The sequence below is a fragment of the Antedon bifida genome, chromosome 1 (genome assembly GCF_963402885.1).
Source record: "Antedon bifida chromosome 1, ecAntBifi1.1, whole genome shotgun sequence".
Lineage (NCBI taxonomy): Eukaryota > Metazoa > Echinodermata > Crinoidea > Comatulida > Antedonidae > Antedon > Antedon bifida.
The window spans coordinates 14,419,773-14,443,326 of record NC_136226.1 but is presented as its reverse complement, the minus strand read 5'-3'; the positions used below and the strand labels follow the sequence as shown (position 1 = coordinate 14,443,326).

Genomic DNA, 23,554 nt, shown 5'->3' with positions numbered 1-23,554 from the left:
AGTAATTGTATTTTTAGTTCCTGAAATTGTACAGTATCTAATAGAAAAGGAGGCAACACTTGATACAATTACAGCAACTTGGCAAAGTCCAATTGGTGATGTAGAATTCTACCAAATTACCTGTTCTGGTGGTGATGCCAAGCCTGAAAGACTTAATCATATTTCTGGACAAGACATGTATAATGCATCATGTGTTGAGCTCACATCAGGAGAGGATTACACACTTACTGTACTTGCAAATAGCAATGGAAAGCAGGGAGAAGAAGATAATGTAAACATATTTGCAGGTAATTCAAATGACTCAATTTTCGTAATTAAATATTATCGTTATACATGAGGAGGTCCAATGTACACATGTCGCATGCAAGCAGTGCAAGAGGAGGTTACCTTGGTGTTCATTTGGTCCATTTTCAGCAGCGCTTGTAATTCTTCACTGTATTGGGTAAACAACCCTACCACTTATTTTGAGAGGACCTTGTCCCAATGGGAATTAACTGGTCATAATCATTATTTTCAGTACCAAATGCTGTTCAGCTCAGTGAATATGATGCTAATACAACATCTGTAACAGCACAATGGCCATGGTCAGAGGCAGCTGATGGTGTGGCAGAACATTTCGATGTATATTGTGGAAGTGGTGATCCTACTAAAACAACCATCTCTGTGACTGGTGACACATTGTACAATGCTACTTGCAGTGATGTCACACCTGGTGGAAATGTCACCATAGTTGTGTCAAGTACAAGTGGGGATAAAACAAGTGAAACTGACACCATTGCCATTTCTGCAGGTATTATTTTTATATTAAATATCATCTTTTTCAATTCAATTCAATTTATTTTCCACATACTACCGTGTAGTACCTAATAAACTGTACATCTAGTTTCCTGATACACATGGAATCCCTGCATAGCTTTCTCAAGATATGGTATTCAAATATTTTTAATATCATAAAATCTTTCCTGTAACATGTGTCATGCTTTAACCACTTCACAATATATGATACTTTCCTTCCTTTTTTTGATGTTTTCCTCTCTTTCCCCAGCTAACTCCACCCCTTATCAACTGCAATGACTTAATTTGGCCATAATCAGTGCAAAAATAAAGTGTTAATTTTATGCTTTTTTAGTGCCTGAGGCAGTGAATTTAATCGTAAAAAATACATCTAACGAAACCATTAAAGTAGAATGGGAAGCAGCAGAAGGATATGTTGATTTTTATAACGTGTATTGTCCTGAAAAGCCTAGTAGCATGATAGAATCTGTTGAAGATAGTGATAATATTTACAGTGAGACTTGTACTGGACTTACTCCAGGAACAACATACATAATCGCAGTGTCTGCAAACAGTAATGAAAAAGAAGGCGAAAATAAATCTGTAACTGTAGTTACAAGTAAGTTTAAGCATTTGTATTTTGTTTATTATAAATTTGGTTGTTACATCAATTGTGCTGCATGGCATTGACAGTGGTATCAAACTTGCCGAGTGCCACCACAATATTGTATATAAATATGCTGTATATGATTCATTGTAACGACAATATACAAATACTGTATATACACATAGTATAGCCCAAAAGATACTTTAAAGACATACTGTAGCAGAACTGAATATACCATCATCCTCTATCTAACATCTAATGTGTTTAGCTGCTAATTGGTTCATATTTTCCCAGTTACTTAATATATAAATATAATCTAATAATTATTGGAGAAAAAACATGTACGATTAATTTTAAATCTTCTTGCAGTACCAAACAGTGTTCAGTTAATAGAAGAGAGTCCCACAACTATTAACGTAACGGCTAGTTGGTTGAAACCGTTTGGTGGAGTGAATTCATTTAATATAACTTGTGATGATGGTGATACACAAGCATCTCCTTCTTACATACAAAGTAGTGACATAAGTGATACAGACAAAATTGAGGCAAGCTGTATTAATGTAATACCTGGTTCAACTCATGTGTTAGAAGTTACAACTGTTAGTTCTGAGGAAACAAGCTCAAATTCTATTTCTCTAACAGCATGTAGGTAGCAACCTATTATTTTTTTTGCTTGCAAACCACTGTTGATCTTCAGTCCTTGTAAGATCATTTTTGACTTCTCAGTTCGATGAAAAGTAAATAAAAAGAAAATTATACTTACTTTTAACATCATAAACAATAGTTTGAAAGGACAGGTTTGAATCATAGCCAATCACTTAAAACAGTCTGGGAAAGATAACGTAAGCAGATGGTAATCGATGATCAACAAGAAACATTACATCAAAACTATGTTTATTTCAGCATTTTCATCAATACTGTACAGTACAATATATATTTTTGTATTTCTTGAATCTTTATATAATTTAGATACAATTTCAAGACAGTTTTCTTGTTTTTTTCAGTACCTGAGAAAGTTCAAAACCTAACAAAAGCAGATGCAACCACTGAAAGTATAACAGCCAGCTGGGAAGCCCCAATAGGTGAAGTTGACAATTATGCCATAACCTGCTCAGGAGGAAATGTTACAGAGCCAATGGTGCCTGATGATGGTCCACTCAGAGCATCTTGCACAGGGCTTACTCCAGGAACAATGTATACGATTACTGTAGTTGCCAACAGCAAAGAGAAAAGTGGACAGCGAGAAGAAGTGAACATATATTCCAGTAAGTAGTAGTGGAGCTGTAGCTTGGTGATTAACAATGCTTGGCTTCCAATCTCAATGGATCAAGCCTGACCTTGTGCAAGTGTTGTAACTCAAGACTTACTGGACTTACTAAACCTCAAATGGAATTTAGTTTATAAGCACAATAACTTATAGTTTATCCTTCCTGTCATTTGCGAGTTTCTTGCTGTTAAATGTGTATGAAAAACTTAGTAATGATACTTTAATGGTAGTGCAAAGTTGAAAACAATGGTAAAGAAAACAATATATTTGGTTGTATTAATGTTATAATTGTGTCTTAGGTACAGTATCATAGCAAAGTTAACAGTGGTATAACTTTGGTATAAGCAATTTGTAAATTATTATGACAACCAAACAATTATTTTTTTCTTCTTTATAATAATAGTTCCAGAGAAACCAACAAATCTTGAACTTACGTTTGGCGAGAGATCTGTCGAGGTTAATTGGGATCAGCCTATTGGTGGTTTTACATCTTACCATGTGGTTTTAATTAATGATATGGACGTAGTTCAAAAGAAAATCACCGCGAGTATGTCTGTATCATTTGAAGAGTTGAATCCAGATAGTGATTATACTGTGACAATAACTACAATAAATAATGAAGACACAAGTGAAGCAGTCAGTGAAAGTGGTAAAACGCAAGAAGCTCGTAAGTACTTTAACTAACAATAATTTTGACTTGATGTTTTTGTTAAAGTGGTTCCCTCATTAAAGAAACATTTAACATGAATTATGAGTTGTTGTAAAATTATATCTAACCCAGATACTGCTTTTAAATAAGCATAACAAGTAAGAAAAGAAATCACACACATTTTTTTAATCTTTACCAAAAGCATCTTATTTGTGTATCACACTGTAAAAATTGCAACAAAAAACTTTTGAATTGACAGAAATTACAGCTGGCTATTGGTACAGGGTACCTTTAATGAAAGTACCACATAATTCAAAGAATGTTTTTATTTATTCTGTTTTAGCCGCACCAATTCCAACTGAAATGCCACCTGAGGAAACACAAATAACAACAAATTCATTTACTGTTCCATTTTCAAGTTCATACTTTAGTGAAGAAAACGGCAAAATTAGGAATTATACTGTTATCGTATCAGAAGAATCTGGTAAGTCTTCAAAGCAGATAATGTTTTATTATTAACATTAGTATAATATTCATTACTGAATGTATTATTTAATATTCAAATATAATATATTCATTAGTGAATTATTATTATTGTTGCTGTTGTTGTTATTATTATTATTATTTGATAATGACCAAATATACAATATCAATATTCAATACAAATATATTGGTTCATTACTGAATATATTATACACATTATTATTTGATAATTGGCAAAATATTTTATTATTAATCAAATATACAGTAGTCATTACTCAACATATTGTAAAATGTTTATGACCGAAATATATTAATATTCATTACCAAAAATATTAATATTCATTACCAAATATATTAATATTCATTACCAAATATATTAATATATTTATTAACAAATATAGTATATTCATTATTGAATGTAAATTAAGGAGTTGGGTAGCTGAGTGGTTAGGACACTTGACTGTCATACAGAGAGACCTGGGCTCAACTTCCAGTCTATTCAGCTGTAAATGAGTACCAAGTTGAAAATACTAGGGAGGATAAGGCGGCGTGGAAAGGAACTGGCCACCCTACCACATAATACAGAGGCTTAGTAAAATGAGCTCCTAACAACTTATTTCCCTATGTTCAGAGTGAATACGCAACTTACCTTTACCTTTTCTTTTATTATTTAATTTATGGCCAAATATATTATTATTCATTTGCAAATGTGTTATTATTCATTTGCAAATGTATTGTTATTATTATTATTATTGATGACCAAATATATTACAGTATTAAATTTCCAAATGTGGTTATTACAGTTTCTCAAGCATCCAATTTAAACCTAATGTCTTACTTTCTAATTCTACATCTTTCAGCCAAATATGAACCATTGGAAGACAGTAATGGTAATTTCAACAACTGGGATGATGCTAGAAGTGGAGATACGATTACTCCATATCAAGCTTTTGAATTTGAACCATATTTTGAAAATAATGGTATGAGATTCATATTCAATCTAGGCCTTTGATTACTTTGTTTATTAGCTTTGATTCATATTCAGTGACCCAAATATTAAGCTAAAATTTAAATTAAATTAAAACTATCTTTAAAGGTCCAGTTTAAATATTATACAAATTGCAATACGAAGGCTTGTTCACTAAAGGTATTAAGATGCTATCAATTCTCGGGTTGCATTCCTTTGCTTACTTGTATTTAAGGATAACTGTTAGCAATCTGTCTCATATACCATGTCTCCTAAATCTATACCATTTGCATTGATGGGATATGCATATATTGGAACCTATCCAGTCAATGTTATTCCAAATGCATATCTAGCTAATGAAAATTATTTCAATGCCTATCTAGACATTCAATGATATTCCAAATGCACATTCAATGATATTCCAGAGCCTATTCAGTCAATGTTATTCCAAATTCATATCTAGCCAATGAAAAATATTCCAATGCCTATCTAGCCATTCAATGATATTCTAAATGTCCATTCAATGATATTCCAAATGCACATTCAATGATATTCCAGAGCCTATCTAGCCAGTCAATGATATTCCAATGCAAATTCAATGATATTCCAGATCCTATCTAGACATTCAATGATATTCCAAATGCACATTCAATGATATTCCAGAGCCTATCCAGTCAATGTTAGCCCAAATGCATATCTAGCCAATGACAAATATTCCAATGCCTATCTAGCCATTCAATGATATTCCAAATGTCCATTCAATGATATTCCAAATGCATATTCAATGATATTCCAGAGCCTATCTAGCCAGTTAATGATATTCCAATGCACATTCAATGATATTCCAGAGCCTATCTAGCCATTCAATGATATTCCAAATGTCCATTCAATGATATTCCAAATGCATATTCAATGATATTCCAGAGCCTATCTAGCCAGTTAATGATATTCCAATGCACATTCAATGATATTCCAGAGCCTATCTGGCCAGTCAATGATATTCCAAATTCCCATTCAATGATATTCCAAATATATTGGAATTTGGAAACAAATTTCACAATGGATGTGAGGTTACATGTTATTCTTATTCATTGAAACAATCAATGATAGCCATGCTAGCAATGAATAACACAAAAGAAACTGTAAATGAAGTAATCATAAAGATTAACTAATAAGTTTTTAATATGAAATATCTTATACAGAAACACAGAATCGGAGAAAGAAAAGGCAGACTACAAATAAGGAAGTTTCCATTACCATCGGTAAAATGGATTGCGGTGGTAGAACAAACGAATACTGTAATCACTGGTTAAAAGATGATCGGACTTATGTGTAAGTAGCAGGGTGTTATGCTAATATAATACCTCATTCATACATACACCACTACAGCATAATGTAAAGGTCAAGTAAAAACTGATTAGGAAGATTCAAATTGTTCGATTAGGAAAGATTTCATACAGTTAATCTAGGTGCTATGAATAAACATTCAGCCTTTGAATTGTGTGCTTTTATTTAAATACCATATATGCCATGTTGAAAATTCAAAACTGTATGAAAATAATTTTTCACTTTGTATTTTAGATACAAATTTTATGCTTGTACTGATGGAGGTTGCACTGAGTCACCTTACTCTGGTCCAATAGAAATAAGTAAGTAAGCTTTCCTGTTACCTGAATTAGTTCAAACATAAATTTAGAACACAAAAAAACACCAAATATTCTTGAGTATTCTAATTTCTTACTTTCCAGGTGTAACAGCAATATTAATTAACCAATAAATTATGTATTGTATTGTATTAATATGCATAGAGCATCAGAACTCTGTAATTATTTCAAGGGTGTAATACTGATACTATCAATTAACCAAATGATATTCCAGAGCCTATCTAGCCATTCAGTAATATTCCAGGGCCTATCTAGCCATTCAATGATATTCCAAATGCACATTCAATGATATTCCAGAACCTATCTAGCCATTCAGTAATATTCCAGGGCCTATCTACCCATTCAGTAATATTCCAGAGCCTATCTAGCCATTCAATAATATTCCAGGGCCTATCTAGCCATTCAATGATATTCCAAATGCACATTCAATGATATTCCAGAGCCTATCTAGCCATTCAGTTATATTCCAGGGCCTATCTAACCATTCAATAATATTCCAGGGCCTATCTAGCCATTCAATAATATTCCAGGGCCTATCTAGCCATTCAATGATATTCCAAATGCACATTCAATGATATTCCAGAGCCTATCTAGCCATTCAGTAATATTCCAGGGCCTATCTAGCCATTCAATAATATTCCAGGGCCTATCTAGCCATTCAATAATATTCCAGGGCCTATCTAGCCATTCAATGATATTCCAAACATTCAATGATATTCCAGAGCCTATCTAGCCATTCAGTAATATTCCAGAGCCTATCTAGCCATTCAGTAATATTCCAGGGCTTATCTAGCCATTCAATAATATTCCAGGGCCTATCTGCCGATCAATAATATTCCAGGGCCTATCTAGCCATTCAATGATATTCCAATGCACATTCAATGATATTCCAGAGCCTATCTAGCCAGTCAATTATATTCCAAATGCACATTCAATGATATTTCAGAGCCTATCTAGCCATTCAGTAATATTTCCACGGCCTTACCTACAATGATATTCCAAATGCACATTCAATGATATTCCAGAGCCTATCTAGCCATTCAGTTATATTCCAGGGCCTATCTAACCATTCAATAATATTCCAGGGCCTATCTAGCCATTCAATAATATTCCAGGGCCTATCTAGCCAGTCAATGATATTCCAAATGCACATTCAATGGTATTTCAGAGCCTATCTAGCCATTCAGTAATATTTCCACGGCCTTACCTACAATAGTATTGCAAATTTCTCACCAACCAGAGGCATATAACTGGAATTTACTTTTCTTAATACTTTTTTTTTATTCCATTTCAGAAAAAGATTATACAACATTAATAATCGCTTTGTCTGTGGTTGGAGGAGTGCTGTTGATAATTATCATTGTGATTGTTGCAATAATTGTTCTACGAAGGTCAGGGTCAATTAAGTATGTTTTCGTTTAATGTTCTTTTTTCAGAATTCAAATATTTGTACTGTTGTCTGATTTTAATATATATTATATAAGATAATGGATCAAACACATACCCTCTAATTATTGGTTAATACCGCCATGGTTAAAAGAGCTTCATGTGATTAAATGTATTTTAAGAATGTTGTCATGTTTCACATTCCATGGAATATTTTGTAAAAATGAATTATGATACTTTAGATAACAACATCTTGCATTAAAAAATAGAAAAAGCTATATAGAAAAATGAATGATATTATGCACAAAATATGCACTGATATTTTTGCTTTGCTTTTTCTCTGGCTAGTTAGCGCATACTGTATATGGCTTTTGGAAATAACAATGCAGTCTGCTACATTATTATTTATTTTGTAGTAACACTAGTAATTACTCTACTATATTTCAGGAAAAGAGATCACAGTGGAAATAATAATGAGAATCTTCTTTTGGGTAACAGACAATCAATCAAATCTAAATCTCACTCAAGGTAAGTGATATGAACACATTACAAATTTAGAATATAACTATCAACATTCTAACAGTAACTCCACAGTGCTTGATGTACTACTGGTGAGAATTTTCTCATTAAGTAAAGAATTCGGTTGAAGGGCGGAAATACAACATCTTTAGGTGATAGAGAGTTACTGTTGGGTGAGTGTTTGCCAAATTTGATGTGCCATAATAATTTGGTTTTGAGAGATTTTACTGTTATTTATAAGTGAAAATACACAGATGAATGTGTTGAAAATTGTGTTAACAAACAAAAGTAAACTACAGCCAGTAATCAGGTTTGAATTTTCAACACTTTATTGTTGTTTTATTTTCTATTCTCTCAGATGTGTGAAATTAATAAATTTTCCAGAACATTGTCAGAAGTTATTGAAAGATTCCAACTACTTGATAAATTTGGAATATGAGGTAGACTTAATTTGGAAAATGATGGAAAAGTGCGATATATTCTACCAAATTGGTTTCAGTTATACAGATTGCATTTGACAATTTGAGTCAATTAGTAAATTACACAAATCTCACACAAACAGAAAGTATTTGTTTGTAAATAGAGTAAAATACTTTCTCAAATGATCTGTTTTAAATTTGGTAGTATAAATTGCGCATTTCATAACAAAAATAATTCACCATTGCTATTAACACCTCTATTCCCTCTTTTTTCTTCCCACACCGCAAATCGCATATTATAGGCCAATCAGGTTGATGCAATTCGCCGAACATTATAGAGCTATGAAATCGGACTCAGAATATCATTTTTCTGAGGAGTATGAGGTATTTTAATTCAATATCTGGTTGTGGTTTTATTCACTGATTCTTGTTATTTCTAATTTCCTTGTTGCCATATTTGTCTATTGTATTTGAAAATCTTCTTTTCACAGTATGTGATGAGTCTTGTATCTATCTAAATTATAACTTACCACTTATCAATTCAATTTTTTCATTTCTGACTGTTTAAATCAGACCATGTACAAATACATCTTCAACCAACCAGAATCTAAGAAGAGAAGAGAATACTTATAAATTATAAATTAAAAAGATGTCTTACAGTATCTACACTTTTCTATTTTCTGTCAGTCCACATATGTTTCAATTTTGTTAGTGCCATTTCTTGTGACAGTGGCCTGGTATACTACACCACTTGTTAAGCATTTCCCTAAAGGGCAAATCAAATACAAATATATAAACTGAAAGATACACAAATTATGTTAAATAAGTTAACAAACGTTTCATAACTAAACAACTTTTTTCATTAAACATGCAATATATTTTGTAATAGATAACATAACAAAAAAATATGCAGAAAATAATGTAAATATATATATGAGATTCTGTAATTGTTGAATAAAGGTGGTAGTTAACCACAAAAGATAAAAAAAAAAAAAAAAAGATGTCTTACAGTATAATACAAAGCAATGGAAAGTAATATTGTAATTTACTTTAATTTAATTGTGTTGAACATCCCATACGAAGTGTCTATTGATGGGGTTGGCCATATATTGCTATTTCCTAATAGGCGTGTCCACTGAATAGGCGTGTCCCAAATAAGGGAAACTGTTCTTCTGTATTAAATAATATCAACTGTTTTATTTGCATGTACATCAATCTACCATTTCTCACACCATGCAGTAAAGAAGCTTTTGTTGCATCAGCTAACCTCATTGTTATTACTAGTATTGTATGCACATGTAAACATGGTAGTATTTGTTATATCAATATATCATTACAATACATACAGTACCTAACATTTTTCTACTAACTAAACAGTATCAATAGTCACTTTCATTTATAGTATTTCATTCCAATTCTATTTAAATACTGTAATGGTCTTTCAATATAGGATAGCTATATTTCTAGCTGTTATGATGAGAATTACTACTTTCAAATTTCTTTAGAGTTGGACGTATTTGATGTTATTTTTTCAATATTTATATGTACGTTTAATTTGAAAAAGAAATTTATATTATTAACAGTACTTTATGATATTATCTGAGAAAACACTGAATTTCTACCCATAGACAGAATTCATCGTGCTGAGGAAAACAAATTTTAAATATAAACATTGACTTAATAATGTGTTTTTTTGTTCCATTTTAAAGGAGATACGAGAGGTTGGTATCAACCAGTCTAAAGATGCTGCCATAGCTCCAGTAAACCGGACCAAAAATCGTTTTACAAATATCCTGCCGTGTATGTATTAAAACTTAAGGCCCCATATTCATATTAGTATGTAAATGTATTATGAATACCAGATTTCAGGAAACCCAGCATGTTTTCAACATTTGCTTCTCTTGTTTTATTTGATAAATCACAAAATATAGGATAAAAAAAAGGGTTTTTCCATTGTGGTTCTACAAAATTATAATTGAAGAAAAACAAATAAAAAATACAATCTAAACAATTAAATATATTTCCTCTTTCAGACGATCATACACGTGTTAAGTTAGCACCAGCTGATGATGAGGAAGGCTCAGATTATATAAATGCAAATTATATGCCAGTAAGTTAAAGGTTGAATACTATTTTCACGAAAATTCACATAAACTAAGTCACTCAATGAATAAAAAAGAATTAACATATAATCCTGACTCTAATTTTTCATAATTTAGGGTTACAACAGCCCAAGAGAATTCATTGCTTGTCAAGGACCACTACCAGCAACAGAAGATGATATGTGGAAACTGATTTGGGAGCAACATGTGGCTACTATTGTCATGGTTACACAACTGACAGAACGAGGCAGGGTAAGATAACTTACATGCTTTGTACATTTACCAGTAATTTTCTGTTTTCCTCATTTCTGTATTTTAAAACATGTTTGTATCATTTTCAGGTAAAATGTCATCATTACTGGCCATTTGATAATAATCCAACATATTATGGAGATATCATGGTAACAATTGAAAAAGAAAACAACTTACCGCATTGGACTATACGCGAATTTAAACTTGAATATGTAAGTACATACTAAGATAATCTATTATAAATCTGTTGAAGTGGACCTTTGAAAAAGTGATATTTCACAACCTCACAATCAGGGACTTATAGTTTCATCAGATATAATTGAATATGCTATTTTAAATAGGTATTTAAAAACATTCATAACTGTAAAGCTTGGTTCCCACTAGCACACAACGCAAGGATGTAAGCCTAAGTTGATGCGACACATATGATGGATTATACTGTTGCTCACGTGTTGCGTCCTAGTGAGAACCAACCTTTAGTACAATATTTTCCATATGTTTCCTAGACATACAGAAAGCCTAGTACAATTAAATGTATTCTTATTGTTTTACAGAATGGCAGGATAAGGCATGTACGCCATTTTAGTTACCTTGCTTGGCCAGATCATGGTGTTCCAGATTCAACCGATACTATCTTGAAATTTGTGAACAATGTTAGAAGACAGGTACCTAAAGACGGTACACCTACACTTGTACATTGCAGGTAAGGTTTAACAACATTATCCCCTCAATCCAACTCTGGTGCACTATGATTATTATTATCTGTACAGGTTTGAAATTTGTGATTATAGACTAATAGAGTCGTAGTAGCATATTGTACAACTTGTCCAAAACCAGAAATCATCAAAAAATTATATTTTTTAAAGATCTTTTTCATACTTCACAACAAAAAAAATGAACTAGTCTAAAGGTGTTAATTGTACTAATTCTTCATAAACACTTTTTTTTAACTGTAGTGCTGGAGTTGGACGCACAGGAACATTCATATGTCTGGACAGATTGGTACAACATATGCGTGAGCATGATTATGTCGACATATTTGGAATAGTTTGTGAAATGCGAATGAGCAGAAATTTAATGGTACAGACTGAAGTAAGTATACTGTTTTATTTTTATATAAAACAATTTATGCGCCACACTACATCAAAGACATATGGTCGACTAATTATAAATTAGATAAAAAATCTTACTGGAAACTGGAAAAAATGTTGAGGTGTTAACCTCATGGAGATTAAATTCAAGAGGTAGAAATAACGCCCTCTATCTAGTTTCAAAATAAAATTGTGTTCGATTGACACAATTCCTAATTTTTCATTTTCTTATTAACATGTTATTGTTGCAATTTGCCTTTTAATTTTCTATTAATATTTTTACATATGGTATAAATACAACATTTATTATACATGTTTTTACTTTTTACAATTACGAAGTAAATGTGTAACTTGAAAATATAGAAATAAATGAGAAACATTGTGGAAAAATGTGCTTTATTAATTATTAGTCAACAGGCTATTATTAATTAATGGTTTTTTTTTTCAGAAACAATATATCTTCATACATCAGTGTGTTTTAGCGATACTTCAGGGCCATAGCAACACACAAAACGAAGCCATATATGAAAATGGTGGATTCAGTGCATCATAAACAAAGATTTTCATTTTGAATTATCATTCAAAAGGGTAAAAAGAAAAACGACTTTATAATAATCCGTCTTGTCTTCCAATTTATTCGATAAATATAAAACCTCTTAAGGTGTCAATGGAATTTTGTGTGAGAACAATCAAGTGTAACAATGAATTTTGTGACAATGCTTGCAAACTAAAGGACAAACCAACCAATTTTAAATGCAAGTTTACAAATACCTTTATTCCACTTATTAGTGTAAGATTAACTTTATTAAATAACTGAAAAATAAAATACCTTTTAGGTTAGGTATGGTGGAACATATCCTATTTTGGACATGAGTGTGGTTGCATTTACAGAACTATTATTATATGGTACTGTATAGCAAAATGAATTTTAGAACCACAAAGACTCTCTTAAAGCCTGTTTTCCACTATGCAAAAAACTTTTAAACTTCATTTCAATAGAGGCTTTCATTCAGCGTAATTGTAATAATTTTAAAATGTATTATAATAAATTTGTATATTTCTATCCATATTTATATATGCAATATATATTTTGGTACAACTGGTTTGTAATATTCTATTTTATTAGAATAATACTGTAGTAATAATTATGTGATTCAAATCTATTTTTTAATGTATTGAAGTATGTAAAAGTAGGTGTTAGTGGACTGGACTAGATTAAGTTGATTAGCCAGGAAGAAATTCTGGGCCCATTTCTATTTATAAAGGAATGTCTTGTTTCAAAATATGGTTTTTAAAATGGCATTTTCTTTTTTTCTGGACACAATGAAGAAATGCAACCGATAGGCTTGCCTTTCAGATTCTCGATAGAATCTTGAACTCTGATGTGGACAATTATTTTAAGAGTACATTTTAAATATCAGGACAAATTTAAACCCACCTATGTTCAATAATAATTTTTCAATAACATTTTTTACTTGATTGTATTTTTATACATTTTTAAATTGTAATGTTTTTATGTAGAACTTGGGAAATACTTATACAGTATTTCCAAAATGGTGCTGTGCACTGTCATTGTAATTATGCAAGTAAATTTATCTTGAAATATAGTGTTATAATATGTGTCAACATATTAACTCTGTAGATCAATCTACTTTATAATGTTTCTGTACAAATAAACTTAATATTAAGCGTATTTATTTCCTAATTAGTGGTTTTAACAAAATTGTAAGTTTAAATTGTCTTATGTAAAAGGCCAATTGGCTGTATGCATGGCAATGTACAGTAGTATTAATTAGTATTGTGACTATGGGGACATGGACATTAGCAGGTGGAATGGGAGTAAATCTATGATATAATATTGTGTATGTATTGTAATTTCACACACAAAAAGGGGCCAAAACACCCCTCTATTTGCATCTTTCTATTAACATTAAGTATTGTTATTGTTTTTTGGTATTAGTATTAATGTGTTCTTATGCTTTTTGTAGCTTAATGTTAAAACTAATTTTATATTAATTGTACATCTATGCAAATAATGTTATGTATATTTTGTAATAATAAAATAATTTTTATACATTTTTTTTCATATAGAAATAACAAAATATATAATTTTTCAGCCTACGTACTTGAAAATAGAAATCATACAATAGATTAAAACAAGTCTCATTTTGTGTTATTCCTGAATCCCAGTATTTACAGTATTTAACACCTCCCAGGACACTTTCCCATAAAACGAATGACGGGAAATGCATGCTCTAAATCTATTCAGGACATCCCAATAAGGGAACACTTTTATTGGGTACTGAAGGTGTCCCCTTCAATGGTTTTACTGTAGTTTTATCAGACGTACAGTACTTTAAATCCTTAGGTATAATCCCACTTCAAGTCTAATCCCACCCCCTACTTTTTACTTAATTTCACAAACGGGCATATCCCCAGAATTGACTTTTGATCTGGATGTTGGCCTATCTCTTGCCAGTTCAACTAAGTTTTTTCTAAAAGAAATGCTTACCAATCATTTTTTTTTCCTGAACCAGGCTTTCCCTCGAGTAGTACCCAAAAGCCGCAAAGTTGGCCTAATTTCATGTTCTAGAGGGATGGAATTATACCAGAGGACTCCATACACAATTTCTATTGTTCTTGCATTCAATGAGGAACCATTTATTTTGTTTATTAACTTTAAAATAAACAATTGAACATCACAAATTCAACAAATTTGTAGAAATATGCAGTATTTCATTGAAATCTATTAATAAACTTATTAAACTGGTAAACGGCATTATTGAAATATACTACTAATGTCTACTTGAAATGTACAATACTTCTAGATTTGTTGTAATCAACAATTAAGTGCTTATGGCCATAATGCACTAGAATAGATAATCAATAATACAATCAATAAATTAAATTATTAAATTAATTATTTTCGGAAAGTGAAACTGTTCATACATACCAGTCAAGGTAGGTGTATGAAGTTCCTTCAGACATACATAACCTAGCCTAGCTAAAGTAGGCCTAGCAGGGCCCACAATACAGTACTGTATACAGATCAATTTCATGGGCCTAGCCTAGGGCCTGGCTTTATAAACATACCTTCTTCTACCAGTTAAGACAGTAATAAGAGTGCTGTTATGTTTGTAGTCTAGCCTGATCACCTCACATAACAATTTCCATCAAAAAATCAATAATCTAATAGTTTATAATAATATAACCTGTGAGTGAACATGCGCCTACTTTTATACTCCATGATTTTACTTAGAGTTATTGTCTGCAATTTTGACTAAATCTCTGTGCTCTGATTGGTTGAATCTTTAAACATTTATAGAGCAGTTCTTTATACTGTAACATGCCTGCCTTTACAGTGTGGATGAAAATATTTGATCATAGAGGAATAAATAATAAACTGGTTTTACATAAATTGCAAAAAATAGTTTATACTACAATTAAAACATTAAAACAATCACAGAAAATAATAAAACTTAATTAATACATATAATTCATAAATGTTGATTAATATTTGCTGAAAATATTCTGTTCATTGCAATATAAAAATCTCTAAATTTTCTATAGCACTTCTCACAGTATGAAAAAAGTATTGTCAATTCTAAAACTTAGTATGGTTAATATATTGCTAAGTTTGTTAAAGTATTTTTTAATCATGCATGTACACCACCTGCCAATATCACACCCCATCCATCCCTCCCCCCCCCCCCCCCTCCTCGCACTACCCCTTTGGAATTCTGCCTTCCATTATTTATAAAACAATCATAGAGATATTACAACAACTAGAGTGTTAACCCAATCACAACTTAGTCAGGGCCATTGTGGATAGTCTTAATTGCCTCACACTCTAGTACTCTATGTCATCAACCTTTATACATTTCAAATTGCTTTTATTTGAAAACATTCAACTTTTGTATTTCAATTGTTTGTATACAGTTCAGCTGCCAATAAATTAAATTTATACTGAAAATGGTTAAATGTGCACCACACTAATTTTATACCATATTATAGAAGCACCTTGGTCTTCATTTAGGGTAATTTGCAAACAAAAATACACGCATATAATGATTCTATATTTGGCAGACAATATTTAAGTGCTAAACAAGTCCTGGGACAGACAAATTGCATACAAAAAGTTGCACATATTGTTTTCTTCGGCACAAAAAGCGAAAGATCTTATACTGTATATTTTAATTAAGGCACTGCCTTTCTTATGACTTTGCATAAGAAAGGGATTATACACTAGAATAATAGATTTCGTTTTAATCTATGCTTTAAAAAAAGGGGAAAATATAATACATAGAACTAAAATAAGTTTGAGGTAAAAATATTATGATGGAAAAGACAAATTTATTGAAGGCAAATTCCAAATACTAATATAATAATACTATATACTATTTTCAGTTAATTAAATGCGTCTAAATAAATTAAAATACAATTATTCACATTTTAATGAAAATTGCACCAATCCATTCACAAAACAACACACGCTACTCTAAACAAAATTGTTTTGTTTTTTTTTTTTGTCTTGAGAATAAATTAAATAAAAAGAATTTTAATGAGCAAAATTATCAATTGAATACATTAATATGCCAGTATTAATGAAGATGTCAATTAGTTTCTAGAAAAACACAGCTGTATGATAAATCATTTTATTAAATATTATTGGTAAATACATTTTATTGTCTTTGGTTATTACCTTCTTTACTTCTTCAGGATTGTAATGTATTGCCAAGACTAGTGAATTGAATCACACATGTCAATCGATTCACAGGACAGTAACTCAAGGGAGAGGAAAATGAATAAACCTGGTAAAATTACAATAATATAATACAGAAATTAAATCTTAACATTTAACATTTGCTAAATAAAATAATTCTTAACGACGTGCTGAATTTTACGACGGCAAACAGGACAAGGCTTACCATGTCGCCTTAGTTTCTTTGCACATGAATAACAACTTACTTGATGGGCACTTTTACCATGTATAATGCTCGCATTCTTAGTTCGACTTAAACAAATCATACAAAGAGTATGCGGACCTTTATTTTTATTCCCAGTCAAGTCGGTACTTACAGGACATGATGATGATGATGCTATTCTTCCTTCATCACTAGTAACTGAAATATCAGTCTGAAGACATGAACTACTTGCGATGCTCACTGGTGTAGGCCACTGACCAATGAATCTACTACTGGGTGCTTCTTCAATGATAACTGTATCTGATGAGCTCACTGGTGACCTTGGTCGAGCACCGGTTCCAGCTTCATCTTCACCTTCCTGATTAAAGCCTGTTTTCAATTTCTCATCATCTGATTTCATCAATTCATTTGTTCCTTTCTTCTTGACAACACACGCTTTTTCATCATCACTACTTGAGCTTGGTCCTTTTCCAAAACCATCACACACATCAGGGGACACTAACAGATTATTAAGAATCCCATCATGATTTTGTCTCATATCAGCTGAAAAGAAAATTAAATGTCTGCAAATAATTTTTTATACAAATCTAATAATTGAATTTAAAAAAACAAATAAAACATTTTAAAAATTACTGATATTTGTTTAAATGCAGACATGTGAAGCTTTTTAAAAATGGAAACTTACTTGGTGCTGAAAGAGATCTCCTAAGACTTTGTCTTTGTGACATTAACCGTTCTTTTAATGTCATCCTCTTTTCATCTGCTAACCATCCTTTACGTAAAGCCCAACATCCCATACAATAACCATGAATTGCAGGATTTAAGGTATCACATTCGTTGCACTCCCACTTGTCCTAGAAAGAAATGAATCCAAATATTCAACAATTGTTTGTTTCTGTCCATTTGCGACATTGCCACTGCAAATTCATAAATGGAAACTAGTTGTTAAAATTCAAATCACTTTGAGAAGGAATTCAGACAATGATAAACAAAATATATATTAACTTATTTAGACCAATTACAAATTTTAATTTTTAGCAATCATTTCTGAGTAATTGAATATTTTGTTAATTATATAAATAATTGTCTTTTAATGATTGTGATAAATTCTGTAATTTAAAACAGTTAATAACATACCCTCTCAGATATCTCTGTGTCAATGCTATCTGAATCACTGTCAACATCTCCTAAAATTGACTCATCGCCTCGAACTTCCACTTCAAATATTGCCTGTAGGTGAAATTATTTAAAATATATATGAAAGTTCCCCATTTATCAATATCAAAAATAATACTGTTCTGATGATGGGAATAGTTTCTCGAAACATGTCACATTTTAAGGCAGTTTGCCTATTCATTAAATGCCTCACTATTGTTATTTTAACTCAACAGTTCGGTGGAATCATTCATGATTTATCTAACAAATACCAGACCTTGATTTAAAAGGAGCGCCATGTTGCTGACGCACCTTAGCGCTCCTGAAAACTACCAAAGGAGCGCCTAAAATAGCGCTCCCCAACCTGTTACAGTGCGTCATAAAAATATATATAATAATAAGAATATTAACCCCGAATACAACACACAGTCTATATATAGTCGCGCAAACGATCTTTGTTATGGCTACCCCCGATAGGCTAGGCGCGCCTACGATCTTTGATGTTGTGAGAAAAAAAATCATAAACAATTCATTCTAAATATAGTATCAGAACGTTCAATCGGTCGCTCAAAAAGACTGCCGACAGAAGACCGTAATTAATACAGACCTAGTTTTTTAGGTCACATGGCATGAAACGCGATACTCCCTGCTTTACCGCAACATCTCACATGTTTTTTTTTACTCAGTACGAGAGGGTGGCTGCCGTCTGACGACGATAAAAGAGTAATTAAGATCGTGTACCTGGATTTTGTGTCACATGACATGAAACATAATACTCTCTCTAAACTGCTCACATGTTTTTCCCCTCCAAATTCTGGTCGGGCCTTTTCTTAATACACATGTCGTAATCATTTTAAAAGGCTTAAGCCTCATGTTAAATCTTACAGTAATTAATATGGAATATATATTTATTTTGCATATATTTTGTTGGTGTCCTAGCCTAGGTGTCGTTGTTTTTATAATTCGCTAACCCAAGGTAGGATTAAATAATTTATAGTGTAGGCCGCCGAAACTAGACTAGATAGCCTCGACTCTCTCTCTGCGTGAGCTGAGGTCCACAGACCCGATGTCGTCTCGTCGGTGGATTTCCGTCCAAATTAGATAACCGAGGCTAGGTGGCTACAAAAATTGATGTCTACTATCTTTAGATAGGATTTTAACTAGCAAACAATACATTGTTTGTTTGCATTGTCCATGCTTCTAAAGGCAATGACAATGGTGTTTACTAACCCTACAAACCACCCTACGATCGACGAATAGATAATTATCATAAAAATACATTGTAGGCTACGATGAATTTTACGTGTGAGAGTACCATTTCCGGCCATCTAGAGGTGTCATTTATCAAATTTGAAGGTTTTTATACTGCATGGTGAAATAAAATGTTTAGAGCATCCAGCATTCCCAGTCTAATATCCAATATAACAAAACACAAACAAACTATACATACACTAGGTGTTTTGTAAAATGCACTTATGGAAGAACAGTCACAGAGTGTCTGGCAACGTTTTCACCATGTACAATAGCGAAGCAAAATAATGAGGAAAAAACTATTTCAACCTATTCATAAATTTGTGTTACAATGTAATACAAAGAAATAAAATAAAAAATACATGTTGCTCTCTAACACTTACCTCTGTGATGGCACTGTCACTATCACTTGAACTAGTAACACTTCTGTAGCTTTCACTAGAAGTTTCAGATTCAATTTCAAACTCAAGTTGATCTTCCTCAAGAAACCAAAGATCATCAGATGAATTTGTAATAATCGCAGTAGCTTTATCCTGATAATTACAAATATTATTAATTTATCAACAGTAAATTATTATTTTCTTGATTATTCTGAACTTCAATTGTTTTCATCATCCATGTCTTTAAAACTAAAACGATTTATGAAGGTTTAAAAACTGTTGTCCAGTGATTGGAGTAATAGCATGTGAACTTCCTCAACTATACTAATTTCAATTTGTTTTCTTATAAATAATTCTCCCTATTTATTACACAAATGACACTGAATAGGAATAGAAATATCATAGTGGAGATGGCTTGGCGTGGTGGTTAACATGCTTGCCTTCTAATCCCAAGGTCCAGGGTTAAATCCTGACCTAGTGCCAGGGTTGTAACTTTTTTAACTCCACTCCTTAAGTCTTAAATGAAACTTGGCTTATAAGCACAATAAGTTATAAAATGTTTATCCATCCTGTCATTGGCAGGTTGCTCACTTTTGGATACATATGAAATAAATATTTTTAAAAAAAACAAATCTTACATGAATACTATGTTGATCTGTGCTCATTGAAGTCTGATCATCAAATGGATACTTCATAGCATACCATGGAATCACTCCTTCTGCTTCATCTTTTTCACTGGCTGTTGAGCGTTTTTTGGAACATCTACTGCCTGTTGAGTTTGAATGAGTCCTTTTTCGCGATGTGTGTGGCATAGATTGCACTGTTGAAATAAAAAAATTTCTTATCTAAAATGTAGATGTGAAAAATCATTCACAATTTCTAATAAAAATATTTAATATTATTGTGCACAATCTTAAACTACGTCTACACTATCAAACTTAATGCGACAACATTTGATGTGCCTATAATGGTATCATATCACTAAGATATCTGAGCATATTACTACCATATTTGGGTACATCACACCTTTTTTGTCTAATCAGATAGTGTAGACAGAGCTTTAATCAAAGTGCAAGCTATGGTGTGAATGAGATTTGTAAATGTACCTATTTTAAGAGGAGTATCACATTCATCAGTAGCCACTGATATTGAAGTAGAACAAGGAGCATTGCTTACGGATGTATTGCCTGAAGTCACCTGCAAGTTAGATAAATGTACATTGCTTTATTAAAAACATATTAGTTACGTAACTAACATGATTATTTGTCTTGACACAAAGTAGTGTATTAGACCTAGTTTCAAAAAATATATAAAAATTAAGTTCAGTATTGATTAAATAATATATTATATATAAAAAATATATACAATTTTTATTCTAACATATTTCTTTTATAGAGTTAATAAAGTTGGGACAAAGATATACTACGAATTAAAAAATGTTTACATACCCAGTGACTATGCTGTAATGTGTAATAATATTGCTGCTGCGATCCTCCTGCTTGAGAATCCCCTGATAAAATAAATCAAACAATTAATAATATCCAGTAAACGACTAAGATATAAAAAAAAAAAACAATAGTATTGAACAAAAGAGTCTTGGTTAGTTAGTGTAGTTATCTTGTTTGTTCTTTTGCTGCAGCAGTGGTATGGCGGTTTTACCTTTGTTCTTCTCAGTCTGAGTGGGGACAACATCTACATTAGCAAATATCAATTTTCTGTAAGAATAATAGATCACAATTTTACTACATTTATCAGAAAACACATTAAATTCAATAGAACACCTCACAATAAAATTATGGTTATAATCAATGACACTGATGGTTATAATCAATGACACTGATGGTTATAATCAATGACACTGATGGTTATAATTAATGACACTGATGGTTATAATACCTTGCATCTTTGATTGTAAACATCTTGACGCCAAAAACTCTTCCCAATTCATCATATTCACAATAAACTTTTCTTGGGTCCAATGGATCAAAAAGCTGCGATCCTTCGATGTACTTGATCAGAAACTGAAGAATCTATAAAAAGAACAATTACTATGGACGTCAAAATGCATCATATTCCATTACAATATCTTTTTTTTATATGCATCGAATAGCAAGGAACTTGCCAATTACAGGATGGATAAAACTAATTTATGATTTGCGGCTTAGCGAGTGGAGTTGAAAGAGTCATGAGTTACAACCCTGGCACTAGGTCAGGAATGAACCCTGGACATTGGGATTGGAAAGCAAGCATGTTAACAACTAAGCTCCAGCAGCTTAGTTGTTTAAAACCTTCAGGAAAACAAAATGTGTTGTAGGGCCCCTCGGAAGAGCAGTTTTTATTTTATTACTGAGAGGGCTACCCTACTGAAAGAAAACAAAATAAATAAACACAGCATTTCTTACTAACCTGTTGAGATGTAAATACTGTCCCCTTCGCACCAACATTGGAAAGAAGATTTAAGAAAGATGGCTTGGGTTTTACCTGTAAAATAAATTTTCGAAATAGCATAATTAGTTTCAGAGTATCATAATAGCATTCATTTATTGTACCACCAACCTAGACATGGCCAATTTTGGTGTCCTTTTAGGGTTAGGTTAAATTCCTGTTGCTGGAGTCAAGATGCACCTGCAGTCTTTTTATTTATTGCACCCGACATCTCCCAATTCAGAAATCCTGCACTTGTTTTAATTTTCTTACCACAAACAATAATTTTACAGGAAAAAAAGATAAAGAATACAAATATACATACTACAATTTTCTCTTTTGGTAATTTATGTTCTGGCTTGAGTTCTTTGCCCAAAAACGTAGCCTTAATAATCGTTGTTCCTTCATGTTGTGACTCACTGGGTGGACTCGATGAAGAGTGTCGATGTTTTCTTCCCATGTTATTAAAACTGAAAAGATCAAATAAAATGTAGTGCGGATGGAAACAGCGAACAGTTAAATATGACAATTTTTCTTTCATTTGGAAACTTGAGAAAAATCCAACATTATTAATTATTATTAATAAATTAATAATAGTTAATACAGTTCTTGCCATTATGGCCTATAAATATACACACTAGTAGTACTTAGTTATAGTACTACTCTAGGCCAGGCCTAAACCTTGGCTAGGCCTATTATTATTATATGCCTAGATTTCCTACCTCTTTATTAGCTGTTCTCCATGCATAAACATAATTCAAGCCTATGTCTCCGACGGTTTGTGAGTATAGTAAGGAAGGAATACAAAAACACTTCCCTCAATCAATCATAACTCACGGTAGACAAGCCTAGGCTAGCCTATATACACAAAGGCGAAACTCAATCAGGCGTATCCTTACAATTACAACAAAACTTCCAGCCCCCTGTCTGTCTGTGGGGAAGTCCGTCTGTGTGTAGGCTTCTTACGGCTGATATAAAACCTATCTAGCCTAAACTGCTATAGTATAAACTCACCTTTATTTCACAACATCCTAGTTTAACTGTATAAGTTAACAATTAGGATAAAAACGTCGTTTTTGGTAGGTAAACCCAACGGATACTCGGCTCAATCTAAAGAATACATTCTTCGACAAAACCAGTCACGTCTGAACATGCCTCTGTTTCGAATTTCTACAACTCACAACGCAACAAAAGAGGTCGCGCTATACAAACAATAAATTAAATTGGCCAATAATTTGT

General features: G+C 32.0%; 2 protein-coding genes across 7 annotated transcripts in view; one reads left to right on the top strand and one right to left on the bottom strand.

Moving 5' to 3' along the window:
• LOC144843521 (receptor-type tyrosine-protein phosphatase eta-like) overlaps nucleotides 1–12,769 on the top strand; it is a 22,868-nt gene extending 10,099 nt beyond the window's left edge. For 3 of the 4 annotated variants that reach the window (XM_078700329.1, XM_078700337.1, XM_078700311.1), the window contains 20 exons: nucleotides 18–287; nucleotides 518–790; nucleotides 1,130–1,393; nucleotides 1,751–2,026; nucleotides 2,386–2,646; nucleotides 3,052–3,315; nucleotides 3,641–3,781; nucleotides 4,641–4,760; nucleotides 5,950–6,079; nucleotides 6,329–6,396; nucleotides 7,706–7,817; nucleotides 8,245–8,325; nucleotides 9,038–9,119; nucleotides 10,445–10,535; nucleotides 10,769–10,845; nucleotides 10,955–11,089; nucleotides 11,179–11,301; nucleotides 11,644–11,792; nucleotides 12,046–12,181; nucleotides 12,629–12,769. In XM_078700329.1, coding sequence (XP_078556455.1) covers nucleotides 18–287; nucleotides 518–790; nucleotides 1,130–1,393; nucleotides 1,751–2,026; nucleotides 2,386–2,646; nucleotides 3,052–3,315; nucleotides 3,641–3,781; nucleotides 4,641–4,760; nucleotides 5,950–6,079; nucleotides 6,329–6,396; nucleotides 7,706–7,817; nucleotides 8,245–8,325; nucleotides 9,038–9,119; nucleotides 10,445–10,535; nucleotides 10,769–10,845; nucleotides 10,955–11,089; nucleotides 11,179–11,301; nucleotides 11,644–11,792; nucleotides 12,046–12,181; nucleotides 12,629–12,733 — 3,158 coding nt within the window. In that variant the 3' untranslated portion in view covers nucleotides 12,734–12,769. Of the gene's footprint in view, nucleotides 1–17; nucleotides 288–517; nucleotides 791–1,129; nucleotides 1,394–1,750; nucleotides 2,027–2,385; nucleotides 2,647–3,051; nucleotides 3,316–3,640; nucleotides 3,782–4,640; nucleotides 4,761–5,949; nucleotides 6,080–6,328; nucleotides 6,397–7,705; nucleotides 7,818–8,244; nucleotides 8,326–8,674; nucleotides 8,757–9,037; nucleotides 9,120–10,444; nucleotides 10,536–10,768; nucleotides 10,846–10,954; nucleotides 11,090–11,178; nucleotides 11,302–11,643; nucleotides 11,793–12,045; nucleotides 12,182–12,628 lie in introns of all 4 variants that reach the window. The other variant, XM_078700318.1, reaches the window with a different exon arrangement.
• On the bottom strand, nucleotides 8,623–23,554 carry LOC144843589 (E3 ubiquitin-protein ligase Mdm2-like). Of its 3 annotated transcripts, XM_078700459.1 has the most exons (13): nucleotides 23,038–23,229; nucleotides 22,641–22,785; nucleotides 22,298–22,372; nucleotides 21,788–21,921; nucleotides 21,551–21,606; nucleotides 21,340–21,401; nucleotides 20,998–21,088; nucleotides 20,530–20,711; nucleotides 19,895–20,044; nucleotides 18,243–18,335; nucleotides 17,791–17,959; nucleotides 17,260–17,648; nucleotides 8,623–9,342 (listed from the first exon to the last, which is right to left on the bottom strand). In XM_078700459.1, the coding sequence occupies exons 1-13, from the start codon at nucleotides 23,067–23,069 to the stop codon at nucleotides 9,328–9,330; spliced, it is 1,593 nt and encodes a 530-aa protein (XP_078556585.1). In that variant the 5' UTR covers nucleotides 23,070–23,229; the 3' UTR covers nucleotides 8,623–9,327. The 3 variants fall into 3 exon arrangements, with proteins under 3 accessions (XP_078556585.1, XP_078556576.1, XP_078556567.1); XM_078700450.1 differs by lacking the exons at nucleotides 8,623–9,342; nucleotides 23,038–23,229 and adding an exon at nucleotides 23,330–23,554 and having other exon boundaries at nucleotides 15,737–17,648; XM_078700441.1 differs by lacking the exon at nucleotides 8,623–9,342 and having other exon boundaries at nucleotides 15,737–17,648; nucleotides 23,038–23,119.